General features: G+C 33.4%; 1 protein-coding gene across 5 annotated transcripts in view; it reads left to right on the top strand.

The window, feature by feature from the left end:
- The first annotated feature begins 727 nt into the window (after nucleotides 1-727).
- The window catches only part of LOC134845956 (uncharacterized), a 35516-nt gene continuing 12618 nt past the window's right edge, over nucleotides 728-23625 (top strand). Inside the window, exons 1-3 of one of the 5 annotated variants that reach the window (XM_063863097.1) lie at nucleotides 5187-5224; nucleotides 10773-11198; nucleotides 12546-14442. In XM_063863097.1, the coding sequence (XP_063719167.1) occupies nucleotides 14320-14442 (123 nt within the window). In that variant the 5' untranslated portion in view covers nucleotides 5187-5224; nucleotides 10773-11198; nucleotides 12546-14319. Of the gene's footprint in view, nucleotides 823-5186; nucleotides 5225-10672; nucleotides 11199-11249; nucleotides 11467-11921; nucleotides 12222-12545; nucleotides 14443-23625 lie in introns of those variants that run through there. The other 4 variants (XM_063863095.1, XM_063863096.1, XM_063863099.1 and 1 more) reach the window with 4 other exon arrangements.

Genomic DNA, 23625 nt, shown 5'->3' with positions numbered 1-23625 from the left:
CATATCCAGTGCACAGTTTGGCCTCGTAATGCTTTAAAAAAGTCTTCAAATTTTCGGATTTTTTTTTTAGGAATCCGCTTGCTCAAAAAATCCAAGATCTTTCCCCATTTTATATTATCTTGCCGCATTTTTTTCTTAACTCGGGGTGATCTTAAAAAAATCACAGATTAAGATATAAAAACGTTTTATTGTTACGATATCATTAATAATTTTGATGGTCAAAATCAAGGCTAACTTTCTTTTGAATTTCCAAACTAATGGAATCAAGGAGAAAAAAATTGAAAAAAAAACGGGGATTCAGAAGGCAGGATGAAAATGCGTTCATTGTTGCTGTCCAGTTTTCAGTTTTTTTCATCCGCTTTCTTAGACTTGTATGGATTTAAATATGTCTCATTAACTGCTTGTATCTTTTCATTTCCTGCAAATGTTTTTCCTCATTAATGCTTCAGAGAAGACTTTAAATAGGACTTAAGACGTCCCATTTTACTGATTAAGGGAAAGTTAATACTTTTGTTCCATTTTAAAGGCCTCTTTTCTCCCCTTTTTTGCCATCAGAAACCACGCCGGTAATTGAATGTAGAAATAGCGCGTGTGACTTCCTGTTTTGGAACAGTGTAGTTAAACATAGTTTTCTTTTTACTTTGTCGTTTTAATTTCTAAATGCAGCTCTTACTGCTTTTTCAGTCCGTCTCTTTTTTAATGAAGAAATGCTTTTTACTCAGTTTATCCCCAAAGGGTTGTTTTAGACGCAATATTTATTTAATTTCACCTTTGCTCTAAAATATTTCCGTTTGAGTTTGTCTTGCTTATTTTCTACTCATTGTAAGTCAATTTTTAATTTCCAAAACATAGAATAGATTTACAATGAAAATAATTTTACAAATTTGGAACTCATTGCGCAAAATATAGATAATTCATAAAAATTGAAAAAAGGGAAGAACACCTCCTCCCTTAAATGACACCGCCAAAATTAATTTTGGACTCTTTTCTATTATACTGCCTAAAGTCAGAAAAATTTAAAAATCATTTTTCTGATTTCGACTTAATTCATGCAACCACACTCGAGCATTTTGATAATGTTTTCAGAAAAAAAATATTGCGAGACCAAACTGTGATAGTTGAACTTTTTTGGTGTCTGTAGGCCACTGAAATTCAGAGATAACTCTTTAAACATGGAAAATTTCGCGGTATGATTGAAGTAAACATAAAGAAAGATTCAAGAGAGCGGTACTATTGCGGAATCCGCTCACAATTCACAAAACGCAGAATTGGGCCTCGTTTTGAAAATATAAGATGTGAATAGAATTTAATAGCATTTTTGGCGTTGCCCTAAAATTAATTAACAGCCAAATTAACACCGCAGTTTTTAGTACCTAGTCATTTCACTACCTTATAAATAAAAAGCCCAAGAAAATTGATTCCTCTTTTATAACTTAACACCAAAAAAATGGTGTAGCACATTTCCTATGTTGAGACTTTACAGCAAATTTAACCCTGCAAATAAGGCACACATCACATTGAAAAAATTGATTTATTGCAGTTATACAAGTTAAAATGAGTTTTACCAATGTACTATAGACTCTTATCGAGAGATTACTATTTGAGTTTCGTTTGGTTAAATCAAATTGACTACAAAAAAAATGCATGTGTTATTTCATGACAATTTGATGTTTTTTTATGACAATTTGACACAAATTTAAATTCACGGGAAAAATAACTTTAGATACGCCCCCACCAAGATATGTCATCCATTTCTGTTGCACAAAAGTTTGATCTGCCTGAAGATTTTTGGCGTTTCACCCTGTTTTATAAAAGTTGAGTGATAACAAGTGAACAATAAATTGCGGTGAATCGGAAATGCTGAAAGTTTAGCTTTTTGATTAGCCGATGAAACCTTTCAATTTACTCCCAAATGTTTTATCAACTATTATCAACTCATATTAATGAATTTGGTATTGCATCGGTCTGCATATACACTTTCAACACTAAAAATAAAATAAAAATTATGCTACAGCTTTTGCAGGCTTCAATCTGGTTAGCAACTTGCAGCTGGCCTTGAAAATGTTTCTGTTGAATTAAGGCAATCTCTATTTCTGACAATTCATACCAAAATTCCCCGGGTAGCACTCATCTGGGCGTTCTTCAAATCGCTCACAATTATATTTGCAAAAAATCTATGAGTTGTGTCTTGAAGTGACCTTCGAAACAAATCACAAAGTAGTGTTGGCCGTGGAATTGCTGTATTCCAGTAAAACCAAAATATTTTGGCGAATCCTGTAACTTGATCACTGGGAGAAAACATATAACTGAAAGTTTGACAAACTTTGTCACTACTTCGGCTCTTCTGATGCCGAACCGTGAAAATTTTTCTCACCCTCTCTTTGGAAACATCGGCACGGGCCGTGAAGAAAGTTTTAGAGCTGCAGAAGTGAAATTTTCATGATGTAGAAGCGAAGCTCACGCAAGAAAATTTCAGAATGCAGAAAAAAAGCTTCCGTAATAAATTATAATTTTACGATGCATCGAGAGGCCATAGTATCACAAAGACGAAAAAGTATCGTGTTTTAGTCGAACGAGGTAAGTTTTTATACGTGTTTTTACGAAAACAAAACTGATCTGTACTTTTTAAAACATAATTTAGTTTCTACTATGCTTGTGTTTTTTTTCTTGTTTGATTCGATTAAATTTCAAGATCTAAAGCGAATCTTTCTTATCTTTTGTCTGCTTTGGAAAGAAATTTCCATGTAGACTCCTATAGAAAGTAATAAACTCAATACACTGGTTCGAGCACCAGATTATCAAAATAGGACAAACGCCTTTTTTTTGGGAATGCTAGGTTACTACTTAGGGTTGGCAAATTCTTCAAGCTTGCGTTCTCTGCCAAAAATTCGAGCAATGGCTGAACAAAGCAATTCTGTTATAGGTTTAACTACAGGCATGATTTTAAAATAAATAATTTGAAATTTTTGATATTAGCTTAGTTTGAAAATACTTTTCTTATGCGAAAAAACAAGCGTCATATTAGAAACTGGTTGTTTCACAGATACTAGTTTGAAACTCTATTTCTAAAGCCATCAAATTCGCTGCCATTTAATGCATTGCTGGCGGTGTTGTTTTTGTTGTTAACATCTTCGATTTTAGAAAGCAAATACTATGATCCTTAGGATTTACGTGAGTTGAAAAAAACAATTGCTGATATATTGTAGAGAATACAATTTAAAAAGCAGTTACCATTAATGCTCTGTCTTTTAAAAGCTCATTTTCAAAGTTGGCCCTAAAATGTGTATTATTCTCTTTGAATTAAAAATCAAACAAATACTCTCTCATTAAATTGACTGCAGTTTTTTTCATAGCGTAGTCATAATGTTTAAAAATACTCAAATATAAAAGGTTTTTGTTAGTTGCAACTTTAATATATCCTACAAAAATTTTTTGTTTGGGTTCAAAACTTTGAAACTATGTTGAATGCCATTTTAGGCTGTTATCAAAGCATTTATAATTTTTTCGAGATCCCTCGAATGCCTCGGAAACTCAAAGATTTCAATATCCCAGGATTCTTTTCACTTTCAAAAAAATCAAAAATTTTTTGAAAAGAATAAAACTATTTTATTTGATTTGAGAAAAAGTGGTAGACGATAAGTTCCATCTTATTGAAAAACACAAAGCCCGGGTTGACATCCATAAACCAAAAAATGCTAATATTATACTTCCATAAAGTAAGTCTTTGAGAAATACTAAGAAATTGTCATCGAATTTTCAAAGAATTTTTTTCTTGTTCTGGCTTAAAAGTCGGTGTGACGTATTATATAGAAAAGAAAAACTCGTTGTCAAAAAAATGCTAATCATATAATTTCCATATATGGAAATTGTACGACAAGCATTTTTTTGATGGCGACAACATAAGTTGTTCCAAGTAATTTTGAAATTGCCACAAAAGTGTTTTTTTTTCAACCGCTAATCGAATTTTGTACTCATACAAACATTTTCCAAAAAAAAACTGCATGCAAAATTTAAATTTTCGTTTCTCTGGATATATGTTTTTTTTCAAAAGCGCTAAAAACTCCTATTTCTTATGTATTGCATATTATGTATGTCTGATCAATGTCTGATAATTTTAAATTTCAAATTTTGAAAATAAACATCTTTGAAAATGTTTGCCAAAACTAAAAAGTTCGATACTTTCAGTATATAATTTGTGTAAGATAACTCTTAAGCAATTCAGGTCGTTCCAATGCATTGTAAAAGCGAAATGATCAAATCTTTGTTGACTCTAGTTTTGAGTAAACCATATTTTGTGTTACTTGTGTTCGGTCACGAACAAGTCCCAGAAATTTTGAGAAAACTATTTTATCAAAAAATCGTTTTTTTTTTGGTTTATGGGAAAATGCTATTCATACAATTTCCATTTTTGAAAAATAACTAATCGTAGACTTTTCATGCAATTTTTATACTCATGGAATTGCATGAAAAGGGTATGATTACCATTTTTCCATATATGAAAATTTTATGACTAGTATTTTTTGGTCAACCCGGGAGTATAGAGCTTCCATGCAGTTTTCTAGACGTATCGATTGCTTAACCATTATCAAAAAATTGTATGGCTAGCTTTGAATTTTTCAAAGCAGTTTCAGACAGCCATTTCAAGTTGGCCAACCTATCCGTAAATTTTTCCAAAAGCATATGTGGCTCAAAAATATAACAGTTTTGAGAGAAACTTGTGCCACAAATGCCTAATGGGTTTCAGTTCAGCAGAGGTCGAAAAGTCAGTTTGACCAAAAAAATCTCCCCTCCCCTTCACTGTCAGAAAAACGCTTTTAGAAGATGCATTAGATAAATTTAAAATTAAGAGCTGGCATGTGTAATTTAACTCGTGAAAGTTTTGGGTGAAAATGAAGTCTTATTTTGGCGCCTGTAAATGTGAGAATTTATGGACTAGTAGAAGGAGTGTAAATTGATGATTGTGTCGGAAATGGGGGACACCCCAATTAAGTGAAGGTTTGTGATGTGTGACATAATTTATCACTTCCTTCTTGCATAGATCACACAGCTAGTCTTCCTTACCGATTTTTTTCTCTCCTCTATTTCAACCCCAGAACCATTTTAATCGTTCAACTCCGAGCTGATTTTGCTAATTCCAACTGTATGTACTACCGCTCAATTATGGAGCTTATGGTCTGCAAATTTACAGTCAAATTTGTGAGCTTGAGCTTCAAATCTGACATATGTTAGTTTAATGTAAATTCCAAAAATGTAATTTGCAGTATTATTTCATGAAGACTTTCCTGCAAGGTTTCCAAAAATGGAATCTCTATAAGCAAATAACGGTTTATTTTTATTTACTACGTCTGTTGTTTTTGCTTGTAGCAAAAAATTTTATCAAAACTACTTTAAATCTCTGTTTTAGTTAATTCGTTTTTTTTGTGGCAACCTTTTCATGACTTTTATATCGCAATAGAAATTTTCAGGTGGTGAGAAAAAAATTCCGGCTTGCTAATTTCAATGCTTTGGACTAAAAATTTTTTTTTGTGAAAAGAAACCTACTGTTCTGTTTTGTTGAATGTATTAAGTATAGTAAGAATTTCTAGATTACTGGAAAAATTTTCGGACCGAATTCAAAGCAACGTCGAATAATTTCTAATGTCCGGAGCGTTTTTATCGTGAATTATATTTTTTCTATTCAAAAGACGTGATTCGAACATTGAATTCACCTGTATGAAAGTCAAACTCAAAAAATGCAAATTCTTCAAAGACAAATTTAAACTAAATAACTGTAACAGCACATAAAAACAAAACAAACACTGTTATTCGAATCTAAGTAATTCTAAATCTTCTGCAATTAAACAACGAGCAATAAACCTATGAACCCAGGTTGACCTACAAAAAGCTAGTCAAACAATTTCACAAAGAGCTACTCAAAAAACGCGTACTAGCATTTCACACTTCCAAAAAATTGTATGAAAACTTTGCGTTTTTCACAAATGTAAATTGATTGATTAGCATTTGTCAATAGCTTTTGAAACAGTATGACTAGCATTTTTTGTGTGTATGACTAGTGTGAAGGTCATCCAGGGTTATCATATTTATTACTGAATGGTTAATATCAGGTGATAGAGAAATACTTGGATTCAAACAAAAACGCTGACTTGGTTTTTATGCTCTGCTACAGTTATAAAGTTAAAATTTGTTTTCGTTGAATTTGTTTTTCTTGTGTTGAAGTTTAACTTTTGTTTTTTTTTAATATTGTTTTATGAATTTGAGTTTCGCATAATTGAATTTGAATGTTGGGAATGACGCATTTAAAGCAAAAAAGGTATAGTTCTAGATAAAAAATGGAACGTCTCGGACTTTGGAAATTATTCAACGCAGGTTTGAATTTTGTCCGAACATTCTTCAAATATTTTAAAAGTTCAGATTAGACTTGAAACATTCAACAAAAAAATTTGTTTATATCAATTCACAAAAACATTTAGCCTAAAATGTTCAAAACTGAAAACTGAAACTGTTAAGTATTGTTACATAGATAAAGTTTAATCTATCGAATAACAACTAGAAAGGGAAGACAACTAAACTAAGGCTACACTTTTTAAGCATAATCCTTTTAGCTGGCTTCCAAATAATACATTAGCAACTAAGAAAACAGAGCATGAGCTACGAAAATAATTATAAGTATTTTAAACATTTTAGACACTAGATTTTTTTTGTGAAATTATTATGATTGTATATATATATACCTCTTAGCTCTGTAATACGCTTAAAACAATTATAATTCATTTTTGAAAGTTTGCTGGAAGTTATGCCGTTATAGTTTGTATATCCTGCTTAAAAGAACGCAAGATTTCTTGTATCAGACTTTTCAGACTTTCAAGCGGTGTTAGCCTAAAAAAAATTGATGTTTTTTCGAAAAATTATTAAAAAGAATAATTTTGAGATTTCCTAAACATCACCGCACAAACCATATAAGTAACAAAATGAGAGATTTTGCTCCTAGTTATCATTTGTAAAGGATGACAAATAGCCTGCTTCAACCAATTTGGGACGATTTTTAAGACTGATTAAATAGCTAATTACGCGTTAAAAAGGCCAAATATATCACGCCTTAATTGTCCTAATTTTGCCAAATAGGCAAAAAGTAAACCCCCATAATTTACAAAATCACAAGTGTCATATATATATTTTTCCGAATTTGAGATCAAGACAACCACCTTTTGGCTGATATAATTGAATTCCGTGAAAAATAGCAAGTTAAAAAGGCAAAATTTGTCTGTCTGGAGAGAAAAACACCCCGAGCTCAAACATTCCGTCAGTTTCTTCGAAAGTCGAAACAAAAAACAGCGATGGAAATAATAACATTGCTGCTCGTATTAGGGCAAAACCCTGAATGTTCCGACTGTCCATAAACTGGTTTCGAATAAATTTTATATAAAGAAAAATTGACAAACTACGATTTTTCAGCTGATTTTTATGAATTGTGTATAGAATTAAAAGACGAATTAACTTTACTCAATTAATTTTGGAACAACTTTGTGTGATAAATTGCCATGCATAATAGGAGCGCAATAAATTTTCAGCATCAGAGTATCACATCGCTCTTTTTATCACACGTTAGGTTAGTAGTGAGCGTTTCACAGAAATCTTTCACTCAGAAAAGTCTACTGGTGAGCGCGCCCCTTCTGGGACCGCGAAAAATCATGGATCGATCCTTTGGGGGAAATGCAGTTGAGAATTGGTCTCAATAATTAAAACCACCCCGAGAATATAAATTCTTTGTTTTTTTTCGAAATTTGCAAAAAAAAATTGTTATAGTATAACTAAAGTCGTTTGGTATACATCACTGGTGTTGGAAACACTTTTCGGTCGCTAGTAGTTTATTTGTGATGCACCTTTATTTTCAACAGTTGTATCAATTTTTAGCATACATTGTATCAATTTTTAGCGTGAGAAGTTTGCTATCATTAGCTATTAGAAGCGAGACGTTTCTTTTCTATTTCAGTTTTTTCAAACTTTTCTAAACTTCTTTTGCAAATATAACCTAAAAGCGTGGATGTAACGAACTCGAAGCGACTGCAAACACTGAAATACTACTAACTTAGGGCTATTTTTTTTTAATTTTGGAACTGAGTGACGTAGGTTTTAATTTGAATTAGGGAAAATTTGAAAATAGACTCCTACTCCTGCCCAATACCCATGTGGCGGTACAGTACATACATGTATTAGGGTTGGGGTTTAATTGGAACTGGGCATTGGGTGCAAATTAGAGTACAACTGTGGTGAATGCATAATTGAAAAGGGGCGGTTAAACTTGAACAGAAAAAAAAACGAAGTTTTCTCGTCTTTTGTTTTACAATCGCAGTCTTTTTTATAACTCACTTTTCCCTCTACTTTAGAATTTTTACTCAGAATACTTTTTTTCACGCGTTAATTTTTCTAAATTACAATAAATTTTTAATTTTTTTCTGGTGTTTTAAATGACAAATAAACAGCAGTTTAAACATAACTTTATAATTCATCTTTGAAAACTTGCTGGAAGTTACGTCATTATAATTTGTATATCCTGCCTAAAAGGACGCAACATTTCTCGTATCAGACTTTTCAGGCCTATCGAGCGGTTTTAACCTAAAAAAACTGATGTTTTTTTTGAAAAATTATTAAAAGGAATAATTTTGAGATTTCCTCAACATCACCGCACAAACCAAATAAGACACAAAATGAGAGATTTTGCTCCTAATTATCGTCTATAAAGGATGACAAATAGCCTGCTTCAACCAATTTGGAACGATTTTTAAGACTGATTAAATAGCCGCTTACGCGTTAAAAAGGCCAAATATATCACGCCTTAATTGTCCCAATTTTGCCAAATAGGCAATAAGTAAACCCCCATAACTTTACAAAATCACTAGTGTCATATATATATTTTTCTGAATTTGAGATCAAGACAACCACTTTTTGGCTGATATAATTAAAATCCGTGAAAAAAAATCTAGTTAAAAAGGCAAAACTTGTCTGGAGAGAAGAACACCCCGAGCTCCAATATTCCGTAAATTTCTTCGAAAGTCGAAACAAAAAACAACGCTGGAATTAATAACATTAGTGCTCGTATCAGGCAAAACCCTGAATGATCCGACTGTCCATAAATTGGTTTCGAATAAAAATTTATATAAACAAAAATTGAAAAACTATGAATTTTAAACTTGAACAGAAAAAAACGAAGTTATCTCGTCTTTTTTGTTTTACAATCGCATTCTTTTTTATAACTCACTTTTCCCTCTACTTCAGAACGTTTTCTCAGAATACTTTTTTTCACCTGTTAAGTTTCCTAAATTACAATAAATTTTTAATGTTTTAATGTTTTGAATGACAAATAAACAGCAGTTGAAACAGAACTTTGCGTATAAATAAGAAAAACACCAAATTTTGTTCCGATCATTGAAAATGGGAAAGAACTTTGTATTTGAGTATGTTTTAATTTTTTTCTGACTTTTTTGTTCCCACCGTTGAAAATGGGGAAGGACTTTGGATTCAGCTACAACAAATAATCATTGGACAGGGTTGTGTGATATATCATATTAAAGCCCTTTCAGTCGTGATTCGAACGACATTTGAAAAACACAAAAACATTTTCACAATGTTCAGAAAAATCGGTTTGAAATTTGTGGTTTTCGGTCTAATTTTGAGCTAAGTATTAAGATTGTTAGTAATTGCAATAGCTTATATAAGCTGAATTTAAAACGTGAAAGATTACTTTCACTTTCACTCAGTCAAAAGGTAATTTTTGGAGTTTTCAGCGCAATTTCGGGAATCAAAAACTAGAAAATTGAAAAAATTTCCCCCAAAAAATTTTTTAAAAGTTTTTTGGCATTTTTTTTGTTTTTCTTGTGGTTTTTTTTCATCAACTGTTTTCCAATTGAAATATTTTACTATGACTCTCAAATAAGCCCAATTTTTTTCTCAGATTGATTTTTTTTAGATTTTTTTATCACAACATGCAGAAAAAAAAACGACACAATTTTGAGTAAAAATTTTGTATTTTTAAGACTGTGGTGGAAACGTTCTTTGCTACTTGCACAGTAACCGACTATCCTTGTTGTCTTTTTGTTTGCCATTCACGCAAAATCAGGCAGCCAAATAATCATTGGAAAGATTCGATTGATAAATCAAAATGAAATCCCATTAGTCGTGATTTGAACGGCATAAAAAACTTTTCGAAAAGTTGTCTCAGTGTCGAGAAAACCTGGTTTAAAAATTTTTGTTTTAAATTTAATTTCGAGTATATGGATTAGTGTTTACTATTTTCTTATACTTTTAGGCTCACAAAATAATTTTTTACTCAAGGAATTTAGTTTTAGATGTTTGATTCAGCGCTTATTGAGCAATAATTATTTTCAAAAAAATTAAAACTATTGTTCAAAAAATAAGGAAAAACTTTTTCATTTTTTTGTTTCAATTTTTGTTTATTTTTCCTTTTTTGAAAAAAAAAATGTTGCCGATCTTGTCTATTGCACTACCTCATTAGGTGTTTGTATAGTTTTACAATCACACTACTCACTAAAAAAACACTAATTTGAAGAAAACAAAAGAAGAAAACTTTTTTTCTTCATTTTCTAATGAATATGGTCGGAACACTCTGTGCTACTTGCACAACAACTGGTTATTCTTGTTTTATATTTCTATTTCTTTTTTGCTTTTCTTTCTTTTTTGTTTTACGGGCTTCAGATTGTTGAGTGACACAATTCAGGGGTAGTTTTCTTCCCAATTTTGATAACACAGGTTTTCAGGTTTTGGGACTTCCGCCGGACCGATAGCTTATAAGTTTGCCTCAATTCTATTACCAATTAAGGGTTACTATTCTTGGTTACATATGCGTGTTCGCCAGATTTTCTGATTTGAGAGTATATTGGTTAATTTCAAATTGACCCCTGTGTATTTTACAACCAATTCGAATTTACATTTATATCGATTTGGGCTTTGCTTCCTCATTTTTGGTGACGTTATTTAAATGAAATTAAATGAATAAAAAATTGGGCCAATCTGTGTTTGTGAGAGGAAGGGTGACCCTAACTGTTAATTAAGCTCAGCACAAATCCACAAATCCCCCCAAGTTATCTCCCACGTTACCCATTCCAATCACGTGATCAAATTGCACTGGAGGGGAATTAGCAAATCAAACTGTCCGTCCATCAAATCAACACACACTTTGACAGGTAGTTATGTGTCCTTAAACCCTACGCATATCACTTTTCAAAAAACAAGCAAGAACCAACATTACCGCAAAGTTCGTTTTCTTCAAAAAATGAAGAGAAATTTGACTTCATCGGTTTATTAGACATTGACTACTCATCCACCCCCTTCTTTCTCTCGATCCCGAATCATGTTTGGAGCTGCGGGGGTTCTATGTGTGAGAGACAGGTTTAATTATGCAGAAGAGTGTGCTGCGACCGCATTAACCCTTTCCTGTCTGTCCCCTCATTGGTATGCCCAATTTGAGCCCAGCTTGTTTGTGTGATCTTCCAAAACAACACTCACATTTTCACACATCTTTTTTCACTTTAAAGTTATGGATGTGAAATAAAATTACTGATATTTCTCTGTTTTTTTTTTCTCTGTTTTGCGTCCTGATGTTTTATTTGTTTTCTCACTAACTCCATTATATGGATTACTATATCACCATTACTCCTCTTTAGTAGCTGAAAATGGGACAAATGTGTTGAATTTATGTAGGGATGTATTTAGCAGCAATGATGGGTGCTGTTCTTATGATAGAAGCATCGATTGTCCGAAAACTTCCAACCAATCAACGTCTTTTAAACTGTCAAAGATTGGATGATTTACCAGCTTTTAGCTCTAAGCTTTTCGAATTCTGGATTTTGATTGGTTAACTTGATTTTCGGGCATTCGGTCCTTCTTGCATTAGGATCCCCCCACCCCTCATTTTTTATCGCAATGATTGAACACATCCTATTTTTGTTATTTCCTTTTGAAACAATTGCATCCCCTCTTTTTCCTCGCTTTTTCCACTTACGCTTCTATTTCCAAAGCCGACCGGGTCATTTTTCAACCCGTAGTACCTCATTTATAACTCATAAACCCCCTCATAACTTATAACTTCTATCTGCCTGATACACCATAATGTGGCCTGTATTCATATACTTGAATTCTCTCTGTGATTGATAAACGTGTGTAACGGACACTGTTAGTACTAGTAACTACAACTATACAGACTACTGGTAATAGTTATAAATAATAACACACATTGATGGTCAGAAGTTAAAGTACCCATGTTGTTCGTACCTATATTCAATCCTGCCACCGAAAACCATCATATATTAATACCCTCAAGCATCACCGATAAGTTGGGAAAACGAAGAGCTTGAAAAGAGCAAATTGCACGTCAAAAATAGAAACAGAGATAAAATACAGCACAACAAAGAAAAAATAGAAAAGATCATATACCTGGTATAAACTAAAAAAGAACAAAAAAACAGATCTTAATCATATCTATATAATCATTTTTTCCATTCTTTTTTTGTTATGATATCTTATGTTTGCAGCTCCCTCCGATTTGTGGCTTTGCCGTCTTTGTCACAGTGCTACGGGGATGCCATATAGCTTAACGTGCATCTTTTGATCACCAAAAAAAAAAAAACTGGGACGAAAAAAGAGAGAGCAGTTATTCTGAATTATCATCCGGAGCCAAATCCATTTTTGGTCTGAATTTACGACACTCGAGGTACAATAATTCTTTTTTCTCCTTCTCTCTTTTCTTTCTCTCCCCCTTTTGGTCGCTTGTTGTACACCCGATTATGATTATGGCTGCTATTATTGCCTACCATTCTTCTTTCTAACCTGTACTGAGTGTGCGTTTTTATGAATGACGTTCTATATTCCCGCATCCAGCATCGTCCAGCAGTGCTTGTTTTCTGGATCCAGTGCCGGTGTTTGTGGCGCTGATGCCAGCGGTGCTGACGCGGGGGCGGCCGGCGCTTACTTTTATTCCCCCAGTTGGCGATGCAAGTGGTGACTATTTTATCCTCACGGATGGGTAAACAAAAATAAACAAAGAGCAACTTGACAGAATGTCGCCTAAATAGCTTCCAAAAATTGCACAGCGCAGGTACTGTAGCAACAAAAAACAACAACAACAACGGGGACATAGACGATATTCCTCTTTCTCTTCCCTCTATTTTCATCCATCTTTCCATACCATCCGTCCCATCCCCTCATCAATTTGATTCATTGGTCCCCAAAGAAGGACCCACCCGTCCTATATTTTTATTCTCACGTGTTATTGTGCAAATTATACAGACACCAAACATAGCCACGATAAATACTTCCTTTATCCCCTATAATAACAATAATCCCCCATCATAACATATTACACAACACGACGCCATCACAAAACATACCAATCCCGCGGTCCCCTCCCCCATCTTCCCTTGTGTTCTATAAACAGGTATGTTTCAATAATTGCTTTCATGTTATTATACACACCGCTATTATTAGCTGGGATAATTTATAATTTATTCCTGCTCACGGAAAGCAACACTTCAGTCAATGACATCAAAATCGGATGATGTTACCTGTTAAACAACTGTGCGTTTATAAAATTTGTTCACGCTCAATTAAATTAGAAGACGATGGTAATAAGGTAACGATGATGGTAATAGTACCATATTTGTTTAACTTCTGAGCTTTTGGGGTTCATTTGTTGTCTAGTATAAATAAGCCCATTATACTTGCAAATTTTCCCTTGTAGAGACAAACTTCTGCCAAGACAGACCAGACCTATTTACCCTTTGATTGCCATCGTCGGAAGAAAACACCACATTGTTTGTTTACTTTGTTTATTTTCTCCAGTTTGTTCATACTTCGTTCTTCCGTCAGCCGGGAGTCGCCACATCGCGCAGCGCGGGTTCGTCCTCCCATCCTTTCCGCCGCTCAATTGAATATTTTCACCAACTTGAAAAACAATTCGACTGAAAAAGTGAATTACTTAGTAGCGACAATATAACAACAACATTGGCTGTAGCTGCAATAACTACCAATAAAATACCATCAGGAAAGTATTCACTTGTTGTGATTGTTTTTGTTGTTGTAATGTTGTTGTTGTTATTGTAGTTTATTCATGCAAGTTTACATATCGCACCCCTTCAACTCGTTTCCCGGGTTACTTCTACCTCTTTCCTGTCCTCTAATTAAAGCAAACTTCACAAATCGATCGAATATTACTGTCGTTGATTTTGTTTACCCTGTTTACGGGTTGTTATTTACCTTAATACCCCTGCCGCCCGCTGCTCACCCACGCGACTGTTGCGAGGCGGCTCAATGCTGACTGCGGCCGCCGCCGACTCTTCCTTCGCCCACTATGACGACAATCGCGACGACGCCAACATGTTATCAGCTTCCTATTCTCCTGCGCCTACTTTTAATTATTCGCACTTCCAACAGGTGGGTTAGAAATGTTAGACAATTCAATCGTAAGATCAATTGAGCAAACCCCCACCCCCCATTCTCAAGTGAGGGGGTGGGGAGGGGGAGATAGCTCAATAGGTACTTGAGACATGTTTATAACCACTTGAAAAAAGTTTGAATGATATGGAATAATGAACGAGATTCTCCAACAAATATTGAACGCCAAAAATTACAACAAGATTGCTCGTATCAGGGCGAAGCCCTGAATGTTCCGACTGCCTTTCAAGGTTTATGGAGCAGTAATAACCTATAAAAAAAATTAAAGGTATTAAAAAAAAATGAAAACTTTTTTCCTGAAATTTTAAATTTTTTATGAAAATCATCCCCCCACACGCCATATTAAGTACAAAAGGATAGATTTTGCTCCTTGTAACAGATCAATTATAGCAAATAAGCTTCTTTTAACCATTTTGGAACGATTTCTAAGACGGATTAAATCTCCGCTTACGCGTTAATAGCGCGAAATTTATCGCGCGTTAATTGACCCAAACTGGCCAAAATGGCAATCTTTAAACCCCCATAACTTTACGAAAAATTATCACAGGTGAAATATTTTTTCAAATTTAAGCTCAGGACAACAATACCTTTTGAATGATATAAAAAAATTCCGTCAAAAATGGCTAGGTAAAAAGTCGAAATTTGTCTGAAGAAAAAAAAACCCACCCCAAGCACAAATATTCCGTTACTTTCGTATCGAAAGTCGGAACAATAAAAAAGCTCAAAAATTATATTCAGCGTGAAAAAAAAAATCAATAAAACTGAGGCCCAAAAAGCGACTTTTTTGATCCAAATGGAAAAAAGCTATTGGGTACCATATTTAACTGCTGAGGAGAACAATTTTTGTGATTCAGATACCAGGCTAGAGCATAGAGCACGAACTTTGATAACCCGTTTTCCTCAATGAGGGGCAATGGTCGCCCAAACGAAAATTTGCAATTTTTTTTTAAATTCGATTTTTTTCTTTTTCAAAATTTTTTTCGATACTCATAAAATGAACTTCAGTCGGTCAACTCATTCGGAACACATCAACCATCTACTTGCGTTTTTTGATGTTTTTTTGTAGCGTCTTAGTTTTTGCTTGGAGGGAGATTGCTCAGTTCATCCCAATCCTATATACCTTAGCTTAATTTTTTTTCCAGCTAGTCATAATGAATTTTGTGGAAATGGCGTAAATTTTCTCAATAAAACTTTTTGAGACTTGAAAAGTGTCATTAGTATGCTTCCATTTGTAAGAAAAATCAAATCTTTCTGAAGTTTTTGCTCTCACGGGCTTTGTTTTGTCTCGCAAATCAGTACAGTTTCAGTGAAGTTCCACTAATGCATTACTCTGCACAGTGCCACTCTAACATTCATCAGAGCTAAAATTAATATGCTTTTTTCCATTTCCTCTACCTTTCACTTTCAGTTTTATAAACTACTTAACGCCGTCATAATTCAAGGAAATTGGTAAGTAAACTATTAATTATGAAAATATTTCTTCTTCCTACATTGCATTGTAACATCACGCAGTCAAACATAATAAGACATAAGACATCATACAAAATTACAAGACTGCTCGAGAATCAGGACAAATCCCTGGAAATTCCGACTGTATCTTAATCCGTCTCGAATAGTTTATTTTGGGAAAGAAAGTTTTGAAAAACTAAACCAAAGATCAAATGTGACAATATCAAAGATCAAGTTTGACAATTTGAATCTTACGAAATTAATACGACTGACTTGCAAGTCTGAATTTGTTTTTGCTGTGCGGAATAAGTCGCCACGCATAAATATTTTGCGTAACGCTTTCTGTATAATGAATAAAATCTTCAAAGTGCGCACAAAATAGTCCGGAGCATGGCCAAATTGGCAATTTACAAATCTCAAATGTTTTCAAAAAAAGATCAGGGGTAAATATTTTTCTAAATCGATTTAAGGGAGTCGACATCTTCAATGGGGCACAAAAATTTGTGGTTAAAAACTATTATTTCGATCGCCAAAAACGGACTAAATAAAATAACCACGCCACTAGCATTTAAACAAAGTAAAAACAAATCGATTATAAGTGATTTTTGTGGTCTAGAATTTTTTCAACATAATCGATTCCCATTTTACGCTCAGACAGCAAAAGTGGAATAAAAATGGATTTAAATCCATTATTCTCCGCAAAAACATAGTGTTGTATAATTCATTTGATCAATTATAATTGATTATATGAAAAGTAGATATTCTGGATGTTTTTTTGCAATTTAGTTTTCTTTGGTGTCGTGCAAAAAATGGCAAGATTTTCTGCATTTATCAAAAGAACAACGCGGAAATTTGGCGAAGCGAGTGTAAGGCCTATTACGTTTCTGAACCTAATTTTTCTCAAATTGCAAAACGATTCTGGTAACTTTTACCCCCTAACGTCTAACGTTTGCGTCTTTGCCCCCTTACAACCTCTCAACCCAACGTTTACACCTTTGCCTAACCACCTTTTCTGAACCACCCCCCGCCAGAACACACCCGGGTTTGATCTGGGATCTGGCGGCGGGTTTTGTTGGTTCATGTGGGGGGGGGATTGCAAGTAACAGTAACGGTAACATGAATCGAAAATGCACAGACAAGGTTTGAAATTGAACAGCAAATAACCAACTTTGGTTGGGGACATAAAAACACTCCATGTGGTTAAAAATCTTTTATAATGAAGTTTAATGCTTTCATCTACAAAAATGAAAAATAAATGATTAAAATTGATTTTCAATGGATTTCATGTTTTTTTTTAAATATTGGCACTATAATCCGTTTTAAACTGATTTTAATCGATTGTGTTTCACTTTTATAGACCCTGACTATAAAACTTAAATTTTATCAATTTTTATCCACGGAACTCCAGTTCGAGTAAGCATAAACAATCAGTTTTCTTCAAACGGCGGAAGATAATTTGAACAATTCAAAACCTTTGCAAAAAAGAGATAATTTTGATCACACAAAAATGGGGTTCAAACAATGGCTCGATTCGTTCTTCTTCTACTGTTCATTCCAACTTCTCACAACTGAGCCTTTAAGTCTTCTATTAAGGAAGTCAGTGTAGAAATATAGAAGTATCAGCATAAGCCTAGAACCGACTCTTTTTCTTTTTCCCCACCAGCAGTTTCTTTTGAGTAACTTTTGTTATCTTGTTAGAAGTTTTTAAAACTTGTTGATGAAACCAAAAAACTCCTCCAAGTGTCAATGAGTTGCCTTTTTGTCAGGGAAAGTAGGAAATTGGTTCAAGAGTAGTTCACGGTCAATTTTTGGGGTGTGATTTTTGATTTGGTTTTGAGTTGGTTTTACAATCTTCACTAATTTGAAAGCAAAGTACATGGAAAAAACAAATGGTGTTGAACAAATGAACTCTTTTAAATGAAGTCTTTCAAATAATTTTCTCAAATTATATTACCTCTATAAAAACCGGCCAACATGGCTTTCCAGTATTTTTAAGCACTGGAATTTTGAAAAGCGTTGAGAAAAAATCAAAATCATTTTCCTTTTTCTTCATTTTACTGACTTTGTTCTAATTTTTGACTGGTTATCTTGTTTTATTACCCAAAATCACCCATTCAAAACTTTTTGTTTTGTCGATGATCCAGAGCTGTGATTTTTTTTGATTCTGTGAAAAAAAATTGATAAAAGTTATCAATGCTACATTTTTGAACGCTGAATCAAATATTTGAGCTTAAACTATGCCAATTTGATTAGTAGCGTCTATCTGAATAGCATTTGAATATTGTTTTGAAAAACATTATCGTACAAATTTGAACTTTTATAGTTCAAGCATTTATTATTAAGAACTTTTTTGTGAAAATCAATCAAGTTTTTGACAATTAGCTGATTTTTTTTCAAAAAATTTGTGGCAATTAAGAATTGTGAACATATCCAATCTGTTGATAGAATTAATACAATCGACGGCCCAGTGGTAACTTACATTTTTTTTTGGTGAATTAATACTTTTTTCTACTATTTTTATCTTCAACGGAACAAATTAATTCAATTTCCTATTGCTAGAGATATCGTCTCTTCTTGTAGCCTCTGAAATTCAAAATTAATGAAATTTTGACTTCCTTTTTTGTAATGGCACGTTAACCGTTTCTTTAATTTGATTTTTATTGAAGTCTGGACGCTTGTTATTTTAACATTCGGACTATTTATAGCTAAGTATTCAAACTGTTGTCCCAAAAGTGTCCTATATCATCCTTGTTTTCATCCTCAACACTATTCATCCTCAACACCTAAAAGCATCCATTGTTATCATTTGTCACTGTTATCAAAATTGTTCTAGCTAAAAATGTGTCGTTTTTTCTAAACTATTCTATAAAAACTTCAAGAGAAACCATTTATAACTCTTATGTTTTTAGACGACCCAAGCTTGGCAGAACAGCTAATTTAGGCTTGCAAATGCAGCCAGCAATCTTTTAATCGTTTTAGTATAAAATAAAACTTGTAAGCTGTTTTCAAATTGTAAATTTATGATTGCAATTCTTTTCTAAGCTTCACAGATCTGAATTTTTACCTGCAGATTAAGTTTTTTGCTCCGACCATTGAAAATCAGGAGAAGCTTTGTATTCGGGTGTGTTTTATTTTTTATTTTTTTCCATTCAAAATCTGGTACCACAAAAAATCAAAGGAATGGGATGAGTGATATATCGTAGATGAAATTTTTCAGTACTGATTCGAACGTAATCAAAGAACTTCGAAAAAATCCCATTGGCAAGAAAATTTTTTTTGAATTTATTTGGTTTTTCGTCTGATTTCGACCAAATAAAGCAAAGATAAGAAAACTGTATTTGGCACTTACCGAGCCAGAACTATTTTCAGAAAAAATAGAAAAAACTTGATTTTTAGTTAAATTTTTTTTTCATGTTTGTTATTTTTCGTTTGGAGACAACTGGTGTCGATTATGACTAATTTATTGGGTTTTATGCGTGTCTAAATTTAATAATTACACTACGTACGAAAACGAACATAAATTGAAGAACAAAAAAATTTGAAGAACTTTGTAGTTTTTAAAAATATGGTCGGAACATTCTGTGCTACTTGGACAGAAACCCGCTATCCTTGTTTTTATTTTTGCATCTGGAAAACTTGCAGCTAAATCTTCTAACTGGATTTTAAAATATAATAAAAAACAAAACATACAGTGTAGTGTTTTAAGGACCAAAAAATATTTGTTAACCAACCTCTGCATTCACTGGTAACCATTTGATATTCGCAAAATTGTTTTTTGCCTTAAAAAAATTTCAAATGTTTTTTCAGGAAAAAACTTAAAAAAATACTAATCTGACTACACCGCGACAACCTAATGATACAAAATAAATGAGCAATTATTTGGCATTTGTATTTTAACGAAAATGTATTCATAAAAGCATGTGGCAATTTGCTTGCTGAAAACTTTTTTTAGTCTAATCCATTGCCAGAGCTAAAGTTATAACGAAAAAAAACAATCAAATTTTTGTTCGTAACGAAAGTGACAGAATAATTCTGCTCGAGTGGTTTTTTTCGACTTTTTAACTAGCAATTTTTTTGATGGAATTTTAAATATCATTCAAAAGGTACTGTTGTCCCGAGCTTAAGTTTGAAAAGATATTTCATCTGTGATCATCTTTCGGAATTTATTGGGGTTTAAAAGTTGCCTTTTTGGCCCATTTGGGGGGGGGGCAATTAACGTGCGATATATCTCACGCTATTTCACGCTAAATTGTTCCAAATTGGTTAACACAATTTTTTTTTTAATTTTTAAATTTTTTATTTTTAACTTTTTTTTGTTATTTCTGCTCCATAGCCTTCAAAGGCAGTCGGGACATTCAGGGCTTCGCCCTGATACGAGCAGTCTTGTTTCCTTTATGCGTGCGCTAGCTTTTTGAAAGGCGATAAATCATCGCTAAGCAATTTAGCATGATAAATGGAAAACTAATTCAAAATGCCTTGATTTAGCGATGCACAGCAACTTTGGTTACTAGATTGATTTTGGAATATATGGAGCTAGTTGCGATGAACACTGATTAATTTTTTTTTTGTATTGACGAATTTTCTTCATATCAGTCTAAAATTTTCAAAAATCTACAAAAATACCAAACACCTCGTACAAGAAGTATTTTGATCTGAAGTTAAATAGTCCAATTGATAAGTAAATAGTCCAATTGAGAAAAAATAGAATGACTGACCGCACTGACAAAAATGGTTCGGATTGATTTAAATCGGTTTTAAATCGATTTTAAATCGATTTTAAATCGATCCAAATTGATTAATAATGTAGATTTTACGAACTTAAATGGATTTTAAAATGATGATTTAATTTGATCTTTTTGAAAAATTTAAATCAAATCAAGTGTCTAAAAAATCGATTTAAATCGATTTGGATGGATTTTCAGGCTCACTAAAATCCACCCGAAACTCACTTAAATCCATTTTAAATCGATTTAAATTGATCTTATTTGAAAGTTTTGGGTTTGAGTTTTGAGTTCTTTGCATACCGCTACAAAAAATGTCTCTTTAACTTTCCAAAAAAAGGTCTTAAATGTAACAGAATAACAGGAAGCTGTTTTAAAGTTCAATATTAGCGTGTCTTTACGAGGCCAAACTGTGCATTCTCTGCATTGTAAGCTTAATCCGCAACAGGTCAAAATAAGTTTTGTCGCAGAATCCGCAACATTGCTACTTTTCTTTGATCTTCTAAGCTGTTTTGGATTCCACATACAAATACCTAAATCATTGTACCGCTCAAAATCGCTCGAAAAATAGGCGAAGTTGCGGAATCCGCAACTGTATTTGCGGATTCCAGAACAGTTTGTGAAATCCACAAACAAATGATAAAACATTTGTATCGTTAATTTGAGCTGTTGCGGAATTCGCAATTGTAAATAGAATCCGCAAATTGTAAGTGGAATCCGCAAATCGCTCGAAAAATAGGCGAAATTGCGGAATCCGCAACTGTATTTGCGGATTCCAGAACAGTTTGTGGAATCCACAAACAAATGATAAAACATTTGTATCGTTATATTGAGCTGTTGCGAAATCCGCAATTGTAAATAGAATCCGCAAATTGTAAGTGGAATCCGCATTTTGTTTGTGGATTCCCCGTACTTATATATATATATATATATATATATATATATATATATATATATATATATATGTTTGTGTAGTAGCCTTTAAAATTATATCTTTTAAATACATGATTTGATATCACTAGAATAGAAAGTTACTAGAATAGAAATTTACTAGAATAGACCAGTGTTTGGGAATAATGGAATCCCAATTACTGACCAGTATTTGGGATCGATAAAATCCCAAACACTGAACTAATTTGACGATTTGCTATGCGTTGGGTTTCTAATCACTCTCAACCTAATGACTCCAAATAATGGATATATTCCATATTTATTCCACATTATTCCAGATTTTGGGATTACATCAATCCCAAATACTGACCAGTATTTGGGATCGATGGAGTCCCAAATACTGACCTAATTTAGTGATATACTGTGTGTTGTGTTTCCATACACTCTCAACCCAATGACTACAATTACTGCATATATTGGGCCTTATGCTTCCAAAATTAGTATTTGGGATTGAGGCAATCCCAAATACGGACCTAATTTGTCGATATGCTGTGTGTTCCATACACTCTCAACTCAATGACTCCAAATATTGAAATGGTTCGGTGTTGTGTTTCCAAAATACTAAAAGATGACATCCAGCGATTTAGGTAACCAATGTTTTAAGACTTGTTCGTGGATTCCCCTGATCGCATTGCTAGAGATAAGAATTACAGCTCAGCTTTTAATTGTTCATATGCAAGTTCAAAATTGAACAAAATTCGGAATTCACTTACAGTTTGCGGAATCCACTTACATTTGCGGGTTCCGCTTACGTTTTGCCGAATCCACTTACAGTTGCGGAATCCAGAACAACTAGCTATATTTGCTCGTTGCAGAATCCGCAACAAAACAAATGTGCCGACAAAATATACGTTACAGGTATATGTATGCGGAATCCACTGAAATTTTGTTTGTGGAATCCACTCACATTTTGGAACATATTTTAAGACTTGTCTCTGGAATCCAGGAACAAACAGACACAAAATTGTGCTCTTATCCAGTGCACACTTTTGCCTCGTAATGGTAATCAACCAGTTGTGAATGAAAATCTTCTTCAAAAATGTACCATTAGTTTTTGTAAGTTTTTTTATGAAGAAAGACACAGCCAATCCCCCACGCTAGTTTTTTTGGATCTTGTTAACTTTTTAAACCTCCCCCTTTTGGGAATAGGGGAATAGTTAACAAGGTACAAAATTCGTAATGCTTAACTGTTCAATTCTTTCTTTATAGGGGCGGAAATAGTTAACAAGATCGGTTACTTTTATAAGGGGGAATTGATACAAACAAAAGGATGTTACACATTTTTTTCTTCTTAGCTGGGCTGTTCTAACCCCTTTAGCACACACATAATGTTTTGTGTCTGTTTTTCCATTTTCATTTTGCGTTTTGTGTCAGTGTTATTTCTCGCCAGAAAAGTGAATGATATTCGTCGAAATTCCCTGTAATTATCTTGAATTAAGAATTGCAGTTGACAATTTTTACGGCAAGAAATGAGCAATATCACTACGCTCTTCGAAACATCAAATACAAAAAAAACTTAGGCTAGTTGAAAACTAAGGATTAAGAACAATTAAGTCCAAAAAGCAAACTTTGTCAGTAGCGCGGGCGGGGGGGGGGGGGGTACTATTTTAAGTCCTCTATGTTTGGCTGCCTGACTCTAATTTTTTCAAAACGAGCATTTGGTGCCAATTTATATACTAATTTTGAAGGGGGAGCGCGCGCCAAAAAAACGCAATTTTTTGCTCAAAGTTGTCGAAAAAGTGCCTAAAACGTATTTTTGGCCTGTTTTTTTTTCATTTGCCGGCAGGCAGCGCAAAAAGTTTGGCCAAAACAGGGAAACACGTTATTCGACCCCCTGGCGACTCAAAGGGTTCCCTCTTTGAACTATTTTGAGATGCCCATTTTGGCTGACGGACCCTAAAATTTTTCTAAAAGCGCCTCCGGCGCCAATATAAACTAATTTTAAGAGGTGAGCGCGCGCGATTTTTTGGTCAAAATTTTCCAAGATAAACCTAAAAACGTCTTTATGGCCTGTTTTTTCAAATTTTTGCCTGCGGAGCAG

Source organism: Symsagittifera roscoffensis, chromosome 5, assembly GCF_963678635.1.
Source record: "Symsagittifera roscoffensis chromosome 5, txSymRosc1.1, whole genome shotgun sequence".
NCBI classification, from domain to species: Eukaryota; Metazoa; Xenacoelomorpha; order Acoela; family Convolutidae; genus Symsagittifera; species Symsagittifera roscoffensis.
The sequence above is the reverse complement of the archived record's forward strand: the minus strand, read 5'-3'. Positions and strand labels throughout refer to the sequence as shown.